This window comes from Patagioenas fasciata, chromosome 6 (assembly GCF_037038585.1).
Source record: "Patagioenas fasciata isolate bPatFas1 chromosome 6, bPatFas1.hap1, whole genome shotgun sequence".
Classification (NCBI taxonomy): domain Eukaryota; kingdom Metazoa; phylum Chordata; class Aves; order Columbiformes; family Columbidae; genus Patagioenas; species Patagioenas fasciata.
The window spans coordinates 24,123,688-24,144,570 of record NC_092525.1 but is presented as its reverse complement, the minus strand read 5'-3'; the positions used below and the strand labels follow the sequence as shown (position 1 = coordinate 24,144,570).

At 50.4% G+C, this 20,883-nt stretch overlaps 1 protein-coding gene across 1 annotated transcript in view; it reads right to left on the bottom strand.

Moving 5' to 3' along the window:
* Positions 1–2,198: 2,198 nt before the first annotated feature.
* The window catches only part of TMEM121 (transmembrane protein 121), a 34,792-nt gene continuing 16,107 nt past the window's right edge, over positions 2,199–20,883 (bottom strand). Inside the window, exon 2 of the mRNA XM_065842709.2 lies at positions 2,199–5,126. Coding sequence (XP_065698781.1) covers positions 3,652–4,590 — 939 coding nt within the window. The 5' untranslated portion in view covers positions 4,591–5,126 and the 3' untranslated portion in view covers positions 2,199–3,651. The remainder of the gene's footprint in view (positions 5,127–20,883) is intronic.

The following is a 20,883-nucleotide window of genomic DNA, read 5'->3' as shown; positions in this document are numbered from 1 at the left end:
TTTGCAACAGCCTGCTATGTCTTGCTTTGCTTCACTTGTGAGCTCCTGTTCTGCAGTTCTCCAATGCTTGGGAAGGGGATGAGACCAGCCCCGCCCATCCCTACTGCCTGGGGAGCGATCACAGATCATCTATGGCTGTGCTGCGACAATTTGCTGCCCTTCAGGACCAACCTGACAGGAAGGATCAGAGAAGTTTGGATTTTGCATCTCCAGGGACTGTCATTGCTCTGGTGGGAGCTACAGGGCAGACCTGGCTCCTCCAGGGTCTGTTGCTTGGTTTGGAAGGAGGTATTCACCTCAGCGCTGCCCAGCAGGCCAGTAACTGGTAGGACAGCACTAGTTGGGTCCCCAAAGTACCATCTGCCTCTCTTCACCACGGGCAAGGACTTCTTTGTGCCTGTGGCCTGTTTACAAATGGCAGTGGGGGATGCTGCTCACATGGGTTTTCCAATGGAGGGCTGGGAATTTGCGTCCCTTCTTCTGCATTATTGTTGTGCTGCTTTCACTTGAGCAGGTGGGAGTCTGTAGCTTGCCAGGAGAATTTCACATTTCACAAAGGAGCCTTTTGCCAACCCACCATCTCAGTGGAAAACTGAAATATTGCCTATTTAGTTTTAATTGTTTCCTTTAGTTCTTATTGCCCACAGCAAAGTATCCCCTTCCCTGAACAGTCAAGCTGGAAGCCAGTCACCCTGTGCAGCCACCGCCCCCGTGCCATCCCTCTTGTCCATCCCAGGGCTCCGAGGGCTCTTGTCTCTGCTGGGCACGGCTGGATTTTGGGAAGAAGGAGGCAGCAGCAGCTTGCATTGCCCTCAGCGAGCAATAGGCAAGGAACAGTTACAGTGCTCCCATTGCTGGATCATCTCCGTGTTTCCGAGGTCTCTGCTGGCCATGCTGGCTGTCCCCTCTGTCCCCAAATGCTCCTCATGCTGCCATTCCCAGCTCGCTCTCCTCTCCCCAGCTTCCCTGCCTGCTGTGGAGGGGCCAGCTCACAACACTTGCTTTCAGGATGGCTTTAAAAAGAGAGGATTGTGTTGCTGAATAAGAAACATGAACCACACAGAGCCCCAGGGGGATGTCAAACAGCAGAAGAGGAGAAAAGCATCTCCTCCCTCTCTTCACCACAGAGTGAGCTTTGAGCATCAGCGAACTCAGGTGCCTCATGGGAGTGATGCTGTGCACAGCATCCCAGGTGAGCATCACCTCCAGGACCTCTCCTGCTCCTGCTGCTAATACTGGGGCTCAGGCAGCCCTTGAAGATGACAGCCCCACTTCAGCAGTGGAAAGCAGGGCCTTGCAGTCTTCGGGAAAAGGCTGTGGGGACTCCTAAGCCTGCTGGGAGGTTACGGCACCAGGACGATAAAGCACTATTCCCTTTCCATGCAGGGTCTATCCCCCCAAGCAACCTTAGCAACAGATCAAGCTCAAGGAAATATTTACTTACTCCACTATAAGGCATGGCTGGAGAGCTAGATATCAGGCGGAGACAGGACAAAAATACACACAGCAACCTCTCAGAGTAACCCCTGGGTAATTTATTTTATCTCCAGGATAAAATACCGCTGTGGGCCCAGCCTCATGCTGGGTGCTGCCCGAGCTGCATGGTGCCGGAGCCGGCAGCACCGCGGTGCCAGTGCCTGCAGGATTCCCTCCGCTCAGCTCTGGGGAAGAGCTGTAAAACAAAGGCTCATAAATTAATTACCTAGAAGAGTGGCAGGATGTTATTAGATACTTGGGAGTTAATTGTACTGATGTTAATCGCGTGTATTTTAATGGCATCAGTAGAGATGTAATATGTAATTCCATAGGTATTCCAGAATAATTTAGCCATTTAATTAATTTCTGCTAATACCTTTTGAATCACCTGCCTTCTTCCTATCATGTTCTCTGAGGGAAAGGAGGAAGAAACTTTTCCAGCTGGCTAAATCTATTGCAAACTCACTTTTGTTGGCAAAGATATCTTTTTATTTCTCAGTGTATTTATTCCCAGCAGAGAAAGCCCACAAAGTCATGCCTGGGTGACAGGGTGACCAAGCAGGGCTGTGATTGCCTGGTCCTAAATTTGGAAGACTGGATCAGGGCTGGGTGAAATGTTTTGGACAGATCATGATGGGCTGAAAAGATGGAGACTAAAATGGTTTTGTGGATTTATGTCAAATTTGGTGAGTGGAGACAGGAGAAAATGAGGAACGGAAACATAAACAGCATCAGGCATTTTATTCCTGTGTACTCAAAATGAAATGTTTGGTTTAGAAAAAGCAAAAATATCCCATTTCAGCGTGTTTGAGATGCAGTTTTTCTGCTTATCTCCCCTGTGCCTCCCCCCAGGCAGCTGAGATGTGCCCAAACCCCAGTGGCAGCCTTTGAGCTGGAAAAACAACTTACTCGCAGGGCACAGCACCTTGGCACAGCACTTGGGGCAGCAAGGTGGATATAGGAGGAGACAAGTGATTTGGGCCATGTGGGAGCTGCCCCCATCCCTCCCCACACTGGCAGAAAGGAGACCACGAGAAGCCATTGCTCTCAAGGGGCTTTTATTGTCCAGCTGGCGCTTGCCTCCCACTGCCCACGGCCGGCTAAGCCCCTTGCCACTGCACACATCAGCAGGGGAGCCCCCTGCCCAGCCCTGAGCCCGGCCACCTGCCGGGGCAGCACGTCCTTCCCGGCCCTTTTTTGGGTTGTTTGTTGGTTCTTTTTTTTTCTTTTTTAATATTTTATTTTAAAAATATAGTAGCTGTGGAAAGCAGCCCTCTTTATAAACACTCGATGCCGGAGTGAAGTGCATCATTGCCATTCTTACGCCTAAGCTGTCCTGGGTGTCTGTGCCTGCCTGCGGCAGTGCCCGTGGGGGCCGCACCAGCGGCTGCAGGCAGGGAGAGAGCAAGAGAGACCCTTCTAAAAATAGAAATATTGTGCTGAGTCGTTGAAGTGAATGAAATACGTAAAACACCAGCATTTGATTAGCTTTAGGTTGTCAAATATTGCTGCCAGCAGAGTCGGCGCAGTGCGCTGGTGGGGGTGCAGTCCCCCCCTGTCCTGGGGTCGGGGGCCCATGCTGGCCTCCAGTCCCACTCCCCACTGCAGGGCTTGCTGCTCTCATCCACTGCAAGGACACCGGCCCCCAGGGCAGCCCAGGAGCCCCTGGGAGCTGATATAAATAGGAAACTGTAAACACAACCATTGGAGATAAGAGACACCTACAATCACAGGGTTTACTGGTTCAAATCTCCCACCCTCCCCCTCAACCCATACAGCCCTGTCCCCACTCCATAAAAAGGTCTCCAGTAACAAAATCTTCGTTCCAGGCTTGGAGTAAAGGTGAGGTGCTCAAGGAGTAAAAAGGGACATTGCAACCATAGTGGTCTTTGCTCGGGAGGGGACAAGGTGGTAGGAAGGAGGGAGAGGGTTAGCTGGTTCAGGTCCTTTGCACGTTAATTTGGTTTGTCTGGAGGACTCCTAGGGTTATACCTGAGATGAAGACGTCTAGGGGACACTCCATAGCTCAATCAAAACATGGTTGGTGTTTTGTGCCTAGAAGAGCCCTCGCTGCCAGGATTTGTCCATCGTGCTCGCCCCGTGCAGCAGGGAAGCAGCATCCCTGCTCTGCTCGGCACGAGGCTGTCTGAACCGACACTGGCTGGGGGTCATTCCTCATGTGTCCAGGATCTCACTGGTGGGCGACGGCTCATGGGGGATGCCCTGTGCACTGTGGATGGTTTGGTTGTGGGAGAGGGAGTTCTGCTGGAGCTCCAGGGCAATGGCGTTCTGGGGGAACTCCTTCACCTGCCTCTTGTACTCAAGGAAGGTGCATGCCTTGGTGGCGATCGCTATGATGTTTTTGCCAATAAAGATGGTGGAGACCCTGCTGTCCTGGAACAAGATCATGTTGATGGCCCGGATGAAGATGGTGACGATGTTAATGGTGACCAGGCTGAGGACGGGGTAGAGCATCATTTTTTGCGGGGCAATGTGCTCCCCTTGCATGCTGATCTCACTGAGGGACACGCAAGGCAGGATCAGGAGGAGTATGTAGCAGTAGAAGAACATGAGCCCCTCTGCCCAGATGGGCAGGCCAGTCCTGTGCGGCTCCCAGAGGTTGGCCTGGATGTCCAAGATATCCAGCAGGTCGAGGGCCACCCAGAAGAGGCGTCCCCGCAAGTCCTCTTTCTTCCGAAAGGTCCGTATGTACTCCATGCTGTCCAAGGCCACCAGCACCAGGTAGAGCCCTGGCACACAGATAGAGAGAAGCAGGGTCAGGGCTTTCCTGGCCACTGTCTCCAGGTTCTTCTTGTCCGCTTTGTAATTCTGAAAGATGAAGTACAGCTTGATCTCCAGCACAAAGATGTAGAGGAACCACAGAATCATGGCATAGCCCCGCTTGGCTGTCTTCACCTCCGCCCCCACCCACACTGCCACGTAGCGTAGCACGATGAGGAAGCAGATGTCCCCCACCAGTACAATGATGCAGACACCAATTTTGCGGGGACCCTGGTTCTGCTCCACCAGGTAGGCGTCCATGAAGGCCATGCTGGTCATGATGACGATGGTGGTCAGACAGACGTGGCGTTTGTCGGGCGGCGGCAGCACCATGGTGAGACGAGTGTCCCTCCCTCTGTGCTGGCACTAGGGGAGCAGTCCTGCCAGCGAGGGACAAGGGGACATCCACGGCAAGCCTGGGGACCTAGGTTGTCCCAGGAAGAGGTCCCCAGAGGAGCTGTCCCCAGCTCTTGGCCCTTTGCTGGCTGTGCCCTGAAGGCACCACAGCTCTGCCCCCAGCCCCAGGCAGCCTCTGCCACCAGCAGCCAGGGTTCACAGAGGTGCACGGCCTCCTCGAGGGATGTCTCTCCTCCGTGGTAGGTCCCCCATCACTGTCAGGGTCTCCGGTGATCCTATAGCACTAATGCACCTTCGGGGGCTGAGCCCCAAATCCTGGCACAGATCTCTGGAAAGGCAGGAGGCAACTGGGCAGCAGGGAGGGGAGTTCTCCTCTCCCCAGTGACACCCTGCGTTCCTCTGGGATTTGTGGGGGTCCTGCTGAGTCCTCACGAAGAACCACCTTCACACCTATCCCCACAGGGCTGTGCTGTGCTCCTTCTGCTCCCAGCTGCACATGCATCCCTCCATCCCTGGAAAAGAGAGCAGAGAACAAGCATTAGACATTGAAAACCTGCTCTACTTTGCACAGGCAAGTGTATTGCAGCTGCTTATGTTTATGAGACCTCATTTAAATAAAAGATGGATTCTCTCCTGCTTCGGGGGAAGAAGAACAACAAAGAAGAAAAAGTGGGAAGCCAGATTACTCAGAGCCAGATCTGACATGTGCCTGAGCAGGTGGACACCAGGGATGAGGGTACCTGTGCCCTGGTTCCCAAAGGACATGGCAGGTGAGACATGGTGCTCAGCAAACCTTAGCAGTGAACTTAAAACCTGCTCCCAGGACCCCCACATTGCTCTTCTGAGCCCACTGCTAGACTCAGGCACAGCTGGGAAAACTGGCACGTTAAAATAATTTCTCAGGCAGGAGTTGCTCAGAAAGAAACTCAAAAGCCCAAGAGGATTAATGAGGACCCCTAAACGGTGCTACCCTGGTAAGGCACTCACCACAGCCCTGCTCCCACCATGCTTTGTATCTGCCGTTTAGCACTTGAATTTGTTCTTTCTTGAGGTTTCGGATAAAAATATACAGTCTTTGCTGTAACTGCTTTTAAACTTGTGCCAAGTTTTACAGGGGATTTATAGCCAAGGATGGATAATTCCAGATAAATTAGGTCTTTCAGGAGGGAATGGTGTTCTTTTTTCTTTCCCTCTGAAGTATTTATGCCTTCAAAAGACAGCGATTATTTAAAGGGCAGTGGGTGCATCACAGCACGTTAAGGTTAGGAAGCAGCTTGCTGGTAAATCATGTCCTTCTCCCTCTCTGCATTACATGTGTGGTCTGGGAAGCCAGGGAAGGTAGACGCTCCCAGCCCAAGCTGTCCTCACGCCTACATGAAAACACTCAGAAAAACCCTACCCTGCCTCTCGATGCCTACCCAGGGCACCGGGCAATATTAATTCACACTGTTTACAACAGCAGCAAACAAGCCTTTTACCACCAGCGCTGAGCAGACTGTTTTCTGCAAAAAACATGTTCAAACGGTGGATTCTTCCCTCTTGTCCGCTCCTGAACAACTCGCAGCAGCTTGGGATGGATTTGATAAACATGTGCATTTGTTACAGTGACCTTTCAGAGCAGAGGAACAGGATCGTGGGGCAGAGCTGAATCACAGGACTCAAGCGCTGCTTTCTCTCAGGTTAAATCCTATATTACCCAGGGCAAGCACCTCTCTTGCCTTTTGCAAATAGTTTCCAAGCATTTGCTGCAGCGCAAGATCTTATTCTTTTTGAGCTGTGCAACAGCTGGTACTTTCCCCACCTCTTGCAGCCCCAGTGCTATTTAGAAATACGGAGGTCTCTGCCTATCTGTGGAATAGATCTTGGCAGCTGGAGTGATGTGTGACCATCCTTCCATGGATGGGGAATGTAAAACTCTTCTCAGAGGACTATTTAAAAAACCAGCTAGTTTCTAACCAATCTTTACCCTGGGAAATCCTGGTTCATAATTTTTAAATGACTGTATTTGACAGTACATGCAGAAACCACTTGAGAAACTTCCTGGATATAAACAAGAAAAGGAGCATGTCAGATAGCCACAAGAGCATATCTGAGGCAAATATTTGTTTAGACAAGTATTCACAAAATTTTTCTTTCTGCAGCAATTCTTATAAATAAAAGGCAGCTCACCTGAACATGATGAGCTCGGAGTGTTACAGATGCCAGCAAGCCAGATTGGAGCCTTCCTATGGGAAGCAATCTAGCAGGCTTTGCATCCTGCTCAGTGCCAGGGCTCCCATGAGCAGGCATTGCAGCGATGCTTCTATCTTGGCAACTATGGGCCTCCTCACCAGGACAAAATTCTATCCATAATCACATATTGTCATCTACCACTATTCTATGCAAACAGCTCTGTTTGGAGCAAGCCAGCCCCTGCTCTTATTACTCTGATGCCTCTGCTCTGGCTGTGGAGTTATTTCTCGGTCTTTCGCCTGTTTTTCCCAGCCCTCCCAGCTGCTATAAAGAACCTGTGGTTACGTGAGGACGTGTGGTCACAGCCTTTGCTACACTAGGTAGTTTGGAAGAAAATTAGTGTGCTCCCAACCATTACACCGGTGGCTCATTGCAGTGTGATTAATTGCCGCTAGCTCTGCCGTTACTGGTGTCTGCAACCCACAGCCACCCATCACCAGTGCCCTCCCACATCCTCTCCTGCCTCTGCTTGCTGCCCATGTCCAGCATCACCTGGATGGCACCAGGCACCACAGTGAGCTGCTGGCATCCCCCACACCCATGCAAACCCCATCTCCAAGGTGTGGGGAGCAAGTGGCTGCAGGCAAACCTGGAGGGTTTCTGGAGCCACTGTCAAAACACAGCCTCATTAATGCCAACAGGTGCTTCTGAACCCTGGCTCTACCTGGCAAATTAGTTTAAATTATTTAAGTGATTTGAATTCTGTCTATAAATAAAAGAGGGAGTGAACAAGGCAAAAGTATACACAATGCACTTCCCAGGTAGTTAGGATGCTGTGCTGCTTAAAGCTTCATTTGCACTTTAATTGCTTTGATTTATTCCAGCTTTGCTGAGTGTAAATCCAAAGCTCCCCTTCACTTAGTCCTTCAGCCCTCTGAAGAGCTGCTGCTCCACAAAGCCCTTTCCCCAGTGCCTGCCGTGCCCTGTGTCACAGCTCTGTCCAGCGTGGGGCAGGACATGGTGATGGGCAGAGCCACCTTTTGTGAGGACCGAAAGCTGGCTGTGGCAGAGCCACCTGGGTAATGGCACCGCTCCCCGGCAGCCAGCTGTGCTTCAGGGAGCAACCGAATAACAGCCAAGTGACCTGCTCTCAGCAGAGGTCGGGGCTGGGACGCGGCTGTTAATTGCTTACGCTTTTTATGACCCACTGAATAATTTGTGAGCTCTGTGCACCACATAAGGATGGGATTTACAAGGAGAGCAAATTCTCCTCTGACTGAGGAACTATAAATCACGTAATTGCCATGCCATTGCGTGTTCCTGCGTCACCTTGCTGAAAATCAATGCCGGTGGGCGTCTCGTTCTGCCTCCGCTGACCTACACGCTGGGATTTCACTTGTCCCACCAGGGCATTCCCTGGGCACTGATGGAGGGGGAGCATTGCTGAGGGGAATGCTCATACCCTGGGGAATGGGGAAGGTGCTTCTGCGCCCTCCTGCTTGCTCCGAGGCAGTACCGGCATCTCAAGTGCATCCTGTGAAGGAAATGAGATTGCGGAAGATTTTTCCGGACTATGCCCACTAATTGTGTCTGAAAGAGGAAACAGCCCACTTGCTAATGATTACAGATAATTTACCAATGTAGGCATGGCAAAACCGGGAAAGAGCTGCAAACTGTTCCCAGAGCCTGCCCAAAATAACCAGTGCAGCAGGGCTGGCAGGCGATACCATCTCCTGCATACACCATGAATCCATCCACCATGCTCTCACCCTGCAAACGCCTCATTTCCCTCAGGTGGTTAATTTCTCCCCACTTTCCCAAAAAGAAACCCAAGCAGAAAGTATCAGACCTGTTGCCTCAGTAGGAAAAAAATAAAACCACCCTGTCAATCACATCATTTTGTGATGGAGTGGGGAACTGCTGCTTGCCCAAAGCAGAGCCCTGCGTGGAGTGGATGGCCTTTTGTGTTCGCAGCCCTGTCCCCTGTGGCCATTCTGCCAGGGCTCTGCTGCTGATGCAGCTGGCTGGAGCTGCCAGGAACATCTCCCCATTCACAAGCACACTAAGTTTGATGATATTCGACAGACGTGTCAAAAAATAATTTAAAAAAAAAGGCTTTTCAGGCATTTTGGGTGTTTAAACATACCATTTAGAGAAGTTAAATGATTCATTTTGATTTGTACATAAAATGTTAAAATTATAATACTATGTTTTGACACTACCAAAACAATTTACCCTTTTCCCAGCAAAAACTGCAGTTCCTTTAGAGGAACTGCTGTTCCTCTGTCCAAGCCCATCAGCATCTTCCCTGTCTCACTGCCCTCCCACCCTGGTGCCCCTGCAAACACTGCACCCAGCACTGGCTCTCCCAGCTGTGATTTGACCTCCCTTTGCCAGGAGAATATGACCCAACTACCAACTATACCCATGCTACACCCATGCGTTTGTTTTTTTTTGTTTTGGTTGGGTTTGGTTTTGTTTTTTGTTTGTTTGTTTGTATTCCAGGCTGTTTCTCCACTTTTGCAAGACCCTGTTGGAATTAGACTGTTTCCTCCAGCATGCTCCCACTCACCCCACCTGCAATGTGCTGTCAGTAGACGTAACCAACTCCCTCACTGGTCCTCTAGCCAGGTTACCCACGACACTGCCAGTTCCCCAAGCAGGATCTGCCCCATCTGGGAAACTATTTTGTTTGTTTGTTTTTTTCTGAAGAAGCCAGGTCATCCCTATGCTGGGGACGAAGCACATCACAGAGGTGACCAGGCACTCAGTGTGTGGGACTGCAGGCACCGCAGGCACCGCAGGGCTGACAGTGCACCTGTAACTTGCATTTGCACAAGTCATCTAACTAAAATACACCAAAACACGACCAACTTGGACCTCTGCTAGCACCTTCCTAGATAGAGAGGTCAAACCAAACTGGTCAACAAGTTTCACTTGCAAGAAAAGCCCCAGAGCTTTGTTTTTTTCTGTGCTACAAACAGACACAAATGCAAACACCAGCACCAGCCCAGGCCAGGAGTGTAAAATTTGGATCTGATTTCAGTAGCGTGAGGCTCTACTTTTGTGTGTGAATCACTGCTAGGTCCTCACATAACCTCAGGTTATCAGTATTGGGGGAAAGGAAAATATGGAACCAGTGCACAGTCCTCACATGGACATTTTGCCCCACTGTCTGCTGGAAATCCCCACAGCTGAAAGATGGAAAGGCTTCCTGCTCTTGTTCATCCTTGTCCTCACTCTCCCAGGGATGCACAAATTTTCCTGGGAGAGCTGGTCCCCGCACCTTCACCCAGGCCACCAAGTGCTCCCAAATCTGCTTTGGCAGCGTCAGGTGCCCCAGAGGCTCTGGCTGCCCCTCACCTCATCCACATGCGATTGAGTGGAATCAGCTAATTAACAGAAAGTGGAGGCTGGTGCGTGAAGCTATAAATAGGAGAGTGCTAGGAGTTTCCTGGTGCTAAAAGCTTGCAGGGGAAGGAGCTGTTGAGGGCTCTAAGGCAGAATTCTGGAAATCTCATAGGAAAGCCAAATCTGAGCTCTGCAGGCATCTACTTAAAAAAAAAAAAAAAAAAAAAAAAAGTTGTTTTCCCTGACCTTGGGCCAGACTTGGAGGCAGTAGGTGAGGGACCTGTCCTCTTACCTCCTCCCTCACCCACGTAGCAGAAGGAGAAGCTGTGGGTGACAAGAGGCTGATGCATACAAAGCAGAGCAAGCTCAAAAGATAAGAGCTGGAAAGACAGAAGGGTCTGACTGCTGCAATCCTGGAGACCCCTGTTGCTTGATGCTGAAGGTATTGAGCACTTTCTGCACTCAATTGTTTTAGGGAGGTGTTGTGCCAGCTCTTTAGGAAGCTCTGTCCTAGGGTGGAAGGACAGCAAAAATGACTGTGTGTGTTCTGCTGCCAGGGGAAAGCTCCCCCCTTGTCTCTCTGTTCGAGGAGAGGAGTCAGCTTCAGCATCGTGTAGGTGGGGAGGCACTTTGTGAGGACAAGTAGCTCATCTGCCAGCCCCAAGATACAGTTCCTGCACAAAGCAAGGGTCATCTTGCCCTCCCTGGGACCTGCCCTGGGCTTGTTCAGGCTGCCAGGCTGTGGTGGCACATTACAGCTGGGCAGCAAGCAGAGAGAAAATTATGCCACTGCTATTCCCTCTGTGTCCTGAGCACGTGGTTGGTGGCAGTGGGATGAGCCGGGCAGTCTGCTGCCATCAGTTTGGCCTCAGATTAAGAGTGATTGTTCTATTCTTAATTAACGCAAGGCAGCTGCTGGCCACTGGAGAGCACAGTGATGGTGATAAAAGGAGAGCATGTCTGGTGGCTCCTGCTGAGCCTGGCAAAGCTGCCCTTTCCCTGCCATGTACCCGAGCTGCGTGCAATGCTGCCTCCAAACCTCGCTGAGGAACTCTCCCCTTCTTGTGAGAGGGATCCACTTAATCCCTGGGGTAATTTTGCTGTGGTCTGTTTTCCCAAACCACCCTGAGATGGTGTTGCTGACATTAGTTGTGTGGCTGCCTCTCTCAGGGTTTATTCCTCATCTGTTCCTCAGAGGACACCTTCCTGAGACAGAGCCTCTCCTGTGACAACAGGTCTCATCCTCTGATGACACCTGGCATGCTGCTGCTCACTCAGGTCCAAGGCAGCCACCTGCCCTGCCGGGGGAGATGGGGTTTCTGAGGAATGGTGTGGAGCTGCTCAGTGTGTTGCACTTGCAGCTGAACCATTTAACCATGAGACAAGAAGACACTTTGGCTACTTTTCTCCCCAAGACTTGTGAGCAGGGAGCACAGCATGGATGTACCCCAGTAACAGCTTCACCAAGAACATAATGGGTTTTTTTTGCCAAGTTCAAGTGCAGCAAAGCTCACCTCAAACCTCAGCAACACAGAGACAACAAACAAGAACAAACTGGCAGGTGATCTGCAAAATCAAGGGACCTTTGCCTTGCCACACACTTGGCTGATTTATTTTGGCAAGGCTGCTCCAATGTTAATTATTGATGGCAATAGCTCACCGCTGGTCATCATGAAATCTTAGCAGGACAAGAACTCCCAGTGGCACATTGTCCAGCAGACAGCTATTAACTTGTCTGGTCTTAAATCATGGGTGAGTCATGGTAGGGGGTTGTTGGTGCCACAGAGCTGGAGATGGGCCTCCGTGGACTCTGCCCTACATTTTTTTTCTATCATTTAAGTCCAAGCCACTGTCAGATCCTTCTGGAACATGTGTTCTGCAGGACAGTGTGCCGTGATGCTTGTTAGGCTCAGGAGGATGACAGGCAGATGCGGTTGTCCCTCTGCATAGACACCAAGCTCAGGGTCACCCTCCCAATGCTGTGCATGGCCCAGCCTCTGGCATGGTGGCAACAGTGGTGGCTGCTGCTCTGACATCACTTGGGAAATAAACATTGCACCCATCTTGAGGCAGTGCAAGAAAAATAATGCCAGCCCAGGGGTCGCCAGGGAGACATTTCTCTTCTGGTTTCCAGCCTTTCTTCTACCAGCCATCTAATAAATCTAATAAAATCTGTCTTGCTGGTGTCTAATTTAATTCCAGCATCCAGAGGCCAGGCATCTTATATCACTCACAGACCTAACCAGCTACATCCTTGGCATATGAGCCAGGCCAAGGGGCTGCTGCAGGCTATTCCAGAAGAGAGCAATTACCTGGGATCAGAACTTGCTCTCACAATCAATTATTTGTTTACAGGTTTTCCTTGGGTCGCACCTCATTGAATTATTTAGATGCTTGAACACCATTGCCAGAGGCAGCTAATGACTTCTAGACTGAAGTGTGGACACTAGAAGAGGTGCCTTGTGTTTCATCTCAGAGACAACTCTCTACAGCACCTCTGTTTATACCCTCATGCAGCACTCATGAGTCTGCGGTGTGTTCAGCCTAACGCCATCTCCAGCAAGCAGCTGAGCTTTGATTCCTGCTCTAAAGGTGAAGGACTTCCAAGGTTGCACAGAGAGTTGTGACCAAGCCGAGTTCCCCAAATTTGCTCCAGTACCTGGAAGCATAGGGGCAGGATGGTGGCTCTGCTCCATGGAGCATCTTCTGATCCCTGGCTTCAGTGGCTGCAGGGTCACCTCTCAGCAGAGCTTGGAGGCTAAGAGCCATGGCTGCAAATGCCCTGATCTCAGCTTCCAGGAGCACGTCTGATGAAGGCCTGGGGATTTGTGTTTCTACAGTGCTGCCCTCCCCAAGGTGCTCCTCCTGCCTCCAAGGCAGTGACACAGTGATGCTCCAATCCACCTGGAGCCAGACCTGAGAGGTGCTGGGAGCTGCTGCAGCCAGGAAGGGGTTGGGGTGGCTGGAGTGAGCGTGTGCTGAGAGATTTGATGTAACAACCTGTATATCTCAGTCAGGATCTCTAGTAACCTCTCTTTTGCATCCATGCTGCTGTGTCGGCCAGCTGGGGATGCTCCCATACACCTTGTGCAACTCAGACCACCAGTGGCCCAACCAAACGCTGTAAGGGGCCCCTGCGGGTGTCTGAGCTGTGTGTTAGGCAGCACTCCACCATGCAGGAGGTGTAGGCTGCTTGTCTGGCCTGGGGCCTGTTTGGATTTAGCTGTTCATTTGCATGAGCTGTTGGTTTTTCAGGCTTTCTTTGATAATGAAAACTCTTTCCCTCTGAAAAAAAAACTCTCTTCATTAAAAAAAACAAACCTAATAATAATAATAATAAAGTCATCAATTCTAGTTGTGGATCTGTGCTCCAAAGAGCTGTGAGCTGGGAAGGGGGGTGGGCAGGGGCAGGAGCCCCAACCCCAGTAATGGGGATGCTCCTGGAACTCTTGCTGCCGGTCCCAGGGGAGGAAGGTGCTCAGCATGGAGACTGCATGGAAACTGGGAGGTGCTATGGCTTCCCTGTTCGAGAGCAAGAGCAAGCATCCTCTGCCCCAGAAGGATGTGACAATTTGCTTGCTGGAGCTCATTGCCAAAGAGATAAAATATTTATGGCTGCTCTCACTTGCTTCCCATTTCAAGCCACGGTGACTTATTTGTTACAAATTTACATGCATGTTTAAAGACATCTTTACATTCTTTCTAAGTACAAAAGGTTTATTTCTCTCTGTAGCGTTTTGCCAGTCAGAATCAGCCACCCAATGTACTCCGTGACTGCATTTGTCCCCAGCCTCAGAGCTCCCTTTACTCTTGGTAATGATTATCATTATACTAAGAAAAATGGGTCATTTAGAGTGGTTTCTCCCCAAATGAAAGGCTGTGGGATACAGGATATCATTAAAATTCTAAACCTGACTTCCAGCCTCAAAAGCAGGCTCTTGCTATTTGGGTATCTCTGCAGAGGGAGGGAAGGAAGGAGGGGAGGGGAGTGCATGATGAATGTGCTTTGGCCACAAAATGACTGGCTGAGTCTGCATGGCCTGTGGTGTTGGCATCTGCACTGGCATTAAATATCCCCGGGGTTGAGGCCATCGCTTGCCCGGGGGGTGGAGGGCAGAGGCCACCCTCCCATCCCCTCTAAGGCTGTGCCGTCCATGCACCCGCTTCCCAGCCACATCCTGCATGGGACAGTGCAACCAGAGCCAGCGATGGGAGCTAATTCCTACCATAAAAAGAGCAATTTAGCTCCTGCCAGGAGGGATGTGGTTGGATCAGGTCCCCTGGAGAAGTGAGAGCTGGCAGGCTGAAAAGCCCGTGCTTGCGCAAGGGAAGAAAGCAGGCTGAAGCGCTTGGACACAGCGTCCCTGGAGGTAGCGCTTGCCTTGTCCTTACACATCGTTAGGGCTGAATTAACCTCTGTCTGAGAGTGTCAGTGCTGTCCTTCGGGCCAGCTGGCCACAGGCTGGGACCTGCCACTGTGCCCATGACCCCAGTTGCCTGGGGATGGAGAAGACACTTGCCCAAGGTCTCTCCCCACCTCCTCAACCCTAGGTCTGGGCTCCACAATGACTCCTCGCCTCCTCATTTCTGAGGACGGGAAAGCGTGACCTACCCAAGTTCAGTGCTAGCTTTGTCTGTGACAGCAGATCTCCCACCTGCCTGGTGTTCTTCAGCATGCTGCTGCCAGAGTTCTCCTTTCTGTCTCCTAGTATGCCCAGAAGAGGCTTCACAGGAAATGTTTTGCTTGGAAAGGCCATGTGAGTTCTGTGCAAGCCTGAAAACTGTTGTGTACAGAGCTGTAAGGCAAAGCTAATCCATTTTGCAGCTTGGCCAGCTGCTGAAAGATGTTCTTTAGGAGTGGGGAACTGCTAACTGTTTTTCTACCCCCTGTGAAATGGGAGGGACAAGGGATATTCAGAGGATGAGAGACTGAGACTGACCGAAAATGGCTAATCTAGAAAAAACTTTTAGGAAGGGAGCTTTGCCCCAAATTGTCAACTTCTGTAGTTGTTTCTTTCCAATTGTGCTCAGAAAGGACTGATTTCTCATTCTCTTTTTTCACACTTTAAATCAAAATGCGTATGGAAAGCTCTCATCTGCTGATCACAGCCAAGCAAATGCACGGTGGCCAACGCCACGTCTCGCAGGCGGGATGCAGCAACAGCCGCATCAGCCCGCTGTGGTGACTACATTAGGCAGCTCCACATCACAACATCAAACTCACGCTGTCCCAACCGTTAATTAACATCGTGCATCACTTCCAGGCTTGTCCTGCCCGGGTGTGCAGCTTTCCCCATGCCACATCGTCCCTGGGCACCCAAAAATTGTGGCAGCTGCATGCAGGGGAGCGTGGGCGGGATGGGGACATCACCAGGGCAGGACAGGGAGAGCTCCTCCTTGGGCCATGTCTCCATAAGGTGTGTTTGAATGACTTGTTAGTTTTGGTCTAGCAGACAGGCTGAAAATCCAATATAAATCATTTCTGTTTGACCACCATTTAATTATTTTGACTTGGGTTTTTGAGCAAAATAAAAATCTGGAAAGAATGAGCAGGAGTCAATCTGAGATGCTTTGTTCAGCCTCAGAAAGATGTCCTTTCTCTCTGGGGTTATTTTACCCTTCTCCTTCTCCACCCCTCCCCTCTGCTGCTAACTTTAGATTGACTTTAAACCAGCAAACTCTTTGGACTTTTCAGGAACAATAAAGAAGAAAAACACCATGTTGTGCAATTTGCTAGAAAACACAGTTCCAGGAAAAGAGGATACAGACCTCATTCCCAAGTAATGTCAGACAAAGGCAAGAGCAATAAAACCTCTCTCTATCCACTAATGGCCACTGAGCCATCATGCACCTTTGCTGCTTCTCCCCGTGTGGAAGGGAAGCTCATCCCTGGGGAAGTGGCAGTAAAGTGTGGATCAGAAATCTCCTAGTTTTTCAGGGAAAACATGAAATGTGGTAAATGCCTCTTTCTAGCAAGTATTTCTCACTGAATTCTCAACTCTAAGAGGCACCAGAAAATCAGTGATTGCAGAGCAGCACACAGGCATCCCTCCTGTTCAAAATGGGCAATGATGAAGACCTAAGCAAGCAATGAGATTGCTGGGGGCTGGGGGGTGCTGCAGCCTGGGTCACTGCTGAGCTGGCAGAAAGCTCACCGGGCTGCAGAGGCACAGCGGGAGCACTTGCAATCAGCTTTTAATATTTTAATTTGCATTCTGAAACCTGCGCTGATTTTTGCATGACCGTTTTCCCTCTCTCACCCTTGCTCAGCCTTACCTTTCACCACCATCACCCTTCCACAAGGTTTCCCATGGCCACAGCCCCCCCCTCCTTCCTGATTTGCCTCATTAGGCACCTGTTTCTCACTAGGATTCCTGGCAGCCCACCTCTTAGTGCAGGAGGATGTGGGGGGACCCTCCACCACTAGAAATCTGAGTGTGCTTGTCTGCTTTGGGGTCCTGTGCATTACAACAATGCTTCCTTGTATTTACATATTTGCATGAAACAAGCCACCTCCCACTCTTGAGTAGTTAATTCCCATGTAAGCAGGTAGCAGCTAACATCTGCTGCAGCAGCACTGGGAAGCTGCCACCGTGCTCAGCTCCTGCCCGCAGGGATGTCCCCACATCCTGTGCAGCCACCGCTCTCTGGGCATAGGCAGCCTGGAGGGGCTGGGTATGAGCACTGAGGCCAAACACTGGACAGTAGATCACAAATGTCTGTTGTCTGAGGGATGCAGCAGGAATGTGCAATTGAGAGAGGGGTCCTCGCAGCCCCTGGTCTTTGGCTGGTGCCTGCCCGGCCCCTCTCACCCTGGTGGAGCAGGCTTGGAGTCAGGGAGCACGGCAGCAGGCATCAGGCAAAGATTATCTCACCACAAAAGCAGCTGCTGAATGTTCCAACCCTGAAAACGAGAGGACCCAGGTCTGTGCAGCTGGGGAATGGCTTTCAGACATAAAAAACACTGCAGCTGAGCTCTTCCAGAAGAAACAGCAGCAGCTCCTTACTCTTTCCAGGCATGGAATAGCTCCAGTCACCCTGGGGGCTGATTTCAACATGATTTCTGCTATTTCAGGGTTCGGTGAACCAAGTGAGCACAAAAGGCAAATGCTGCTGTGAACAGCCTGGACTGTGTTTGCTCCTGCTGTGCACTGGGAAGGCACAGCGGTCTGGGGGGACAGTGTCCTCTTTTGTGGTGCTGGGGTGCCTTCCTTCCCCACCATGGCTGGGCCTTGGGTGGTCAGCAAAGGGGAACCGTGCTTTTGGGATGGAGCTGCCCCCCAATCACACTGCCCAGCTCCTCAGCCAAGCAGTGCCCACCACCAGCACATCCCTGTAGGATCTGGGGACAATGGAACCCTCCTTTCACCTTGTGCTGTGTCCTATGGAGCTCTGACCCCCTGCTGATGAGTGCATGGCTTGAGTTGTTCATCACTTAGCTCAGCTTTCTGCTTACTCAACAGTGGCCTCCTGCCAGAGGAGAGAGTGGCCTCCTGGGCTGTGCTTTGCTGGTACCGCAGCACTCGTGCTCCTTCCCTGGGGACAGCCATTAGTGCCATTAGCTTCCTCCTGCTCTGCTGCTCTCCACGATGAGTGCTGGCCCAGGGAGGGGACAGAGCTCAGAGGAGCTCTTGGCCAGAAGGGATGCGTCCCTGCTTCTGCGAGATGCTCTTTGGGCTCTTTCCCCCAGCATCTTTCTTCAGCTCAATTTTAGGGGGGTTTCTTCCCACCTTGGGAGCTCCACAGCCCTTTCTTGACCTCCTTCTCTTCCCAGCCACCTTTGTGTGTCACAGCCATCACCCTACTTCTGTGAGACATGCTAGGGCTGGTGGCTGGCCATCCTTCCCCACAGTGACAGTTGGGTGTTTCTAACCATGTGATGTTCTGCTGCAGGAATGGAGTGGACCAGCCTGGGTAGGACACACTCCCCATCTCCTCTACTTCTTTGCCCCCCAGAAATGAGGGCAGCTCTAGCCTGCAGTGTGAGCTGGGGAGGTGCAGCCCCCCACAGTGCTCAGCCCTGTTTCCTCACTGGGGTGGTGGGTCGTCTGACCCTCCAAATCACCCCTGGTCCTGGGACAGCTGGATGAGGAGCATGCTGATTTGAGTATTCTTACGACTGCTCAGCCACCTATGGCTTTTTGGGTGCATCTTTGTGTTCCCTTCTCATCGAAAGATGATTTATTCGTGCCGTACTCCAAAATAGCTCAAGTGTACTTGTAGGAGAGACTGTGGAGAGCTGGCTTTTCTTTCCTCTGAGCTGAAATACAAGTGCCATTCTGCATGATGTTTGTGTGTGCTCCATCCTACAGGATACCCTGTATAAGCCTCTGGCCCTGAGCAGTGGCAGGATTGGGAGAGCACGGCTAGATTCAGGCTTGCACTAATTTGACATCAGGCCAGCTCTAAACTGATTAGGGCACACCCAGTGCAAACCCTGAATTAGTCCGGTTTACAGGTAAATAACAACTACATACAGATTTCCATTGAATGAATTACATGTGCATAAATATTCCCCTTCTGTAAATTTAAGCAACGTCTAGAGACACAACTGATCATTCATCACCATGCAGATTTGCCGCTGTCAGATTGCTGCTAAAGCTGGGATCCCCTTCTCTGCCGAGCCAGGAGTCATCCCTCCAGTTCATATACAGTTTGGTCTATAGCCGTTGGCTGAGCATCTTCAGTAAAAAAACAATGCAGATAAGAGGGAAGAATGAACCTCTGACAACAAACAGAGGTCACATCTGTCCCCCTTCTGCTAGCTGATAGACATGCTACACCAAACACCAGCTCCTAGGAAGTCATCACTTATCCCATGTCTTGCTAGACAGCATCCGCTGCAGGCGAGATTATAGATGGACTGTTTGAAGTGATAGGAGATGCTAATATCCCATTACAGGTGTCATTTTTTCTGTCAACATGTGGGGAGCTTGTATCTGCAACTTCTGTTTGGTGATGGTGAGCTCCCAGAGATGAGAAGGCCCCTCGGTGTCAAGCCGATACCCATTTCCATGGGCTGGAGATAACCCATAGTGGCAGCGAGTGTTTTGGGACTCTGCAGCAAGAAATAGCATGACTCATTTTGGACAGTGCTCACCAGGAAAAGTCCCTGGGAAAGTAATTTTTTTGGTCATTATCCACTTGGAAATTCATCTAGTTTGGAGAGAAAAAAAAAAAAGGGCACAACAAAACACACACCTAAACAATCCATGTTCAGATGCAAGCCCTGAATCTGAGCCTCGTGCTTCATCCCCAATTTAACCAGGAATCAGCTCATCGCCTGAGAGACCGCAGCAGCCGATGGGGTTTTGCTGGCAGCTGCAGCCTTTGGCTCTCTATACCCCTGCATACTAATGCAAAGAAAAATGGGATGGATAATTTAATTCTACCCTGCTAGAAGCAAAGCAACACACAAGCCTGCTCATCCTCTAGTCTAAGTTTAGCCCAACAGCGTATTAAAGAGCTGCCACTGGATTCTCGCCAGCCCCTACTTAGCTAAACTACCTGACTCCGCAAAATAGCAGAAAATTCTCCATTCTGCATAATTTCTGATCCTTGGGAGAACGACCCACATCCGTCAGGACACTTGACCCCCAGGCCTGCAGGAAGCCTGTGTAATTTGGGAAAATGGGTAGAGCGATGAAGGTTTTCTTGTGACATTGGGCACATTTCCCATGGACATGCTGCTGCCTGGAGCTGGGCTGCTGGAGCCTCTGCTCAGGGCTCCCTTCGCCCCTCTGCTGCAAGCCCATGAACAGTAATGAATAAATCTGTCCCTGCTCACTTATAAATGGTTTATAAAAGGTTCATAAATGATTTCTGGATGTTTTACTGAATAGGTAATCAATTGTTGCAGGGCCAAACAGGTCAGCAGATTGCTCATAGCCATCAATTACGATGTCTGCTGATGAGCTTATAAGCATCAGTAGGACTCCACTGATGTCTGCAATGAGTTTGTTGCATCTATAAAGAGTTAATAAATAATTAATAATTAATAAATTATGTGAATGCTCTTAATTAAAAGCTGTAGAAGGTCATTGAAAAATGCATTCTTGGAAAGCTACAGGCAACACAGTAAGCAAACATCTGAACCTGGGTTTGAATCCCTGTCTCCAAGTAGCAAATCTGGCAGAGAGGTGCCAGCCCAGCCTGGCAGGCAACCCGGCTGCCCAAAGAGCAAAAAATTTCCTTTGTTCAAGACAAACCAGCTGATTCTAGAGAAATTCTGTGCCTGCCATGGGCTGGAGCAAGGCAGACCACCCCTGACCCCCTTTTTGAGCCTGGCACTGGGATGCAGCAGTGCAGAAGGATCCTCTGTGTGCTGGCTGCTGCAGGGAAGGCACTGGGAAGCCAGGAAATGTGGATGCTAGGGAAACCGAGAAAATTTCCCCATTTTGTGGGGCTCTGGCCTGTGCCTCTGGACATCAAAGTGCTCTCCCCTCCTGGCCAAAAGGTGATTTGGGGTGAGGTGCTGCTCCCCTGACCTCAGCATGCCCTTCTGCCAAATGGGGAGGGGGACACACAGAAATGCAGTACCGAGGAGTTGTGCACTATAGCACCATGAGGCAATAAGGTATATGGTGTTTGCCCTCCTTAGCAGAATTGCTTTATTATCATTAAATGCTGAATATTTCTGGATGATAAAAGCAATTAAGTGTAAAAAAAAGGTAATGATCCATTCCATATTGCATCCAAAAGATATGAAAATCCCTCATAAAATTATCACCCTAGCACAGAATTGGA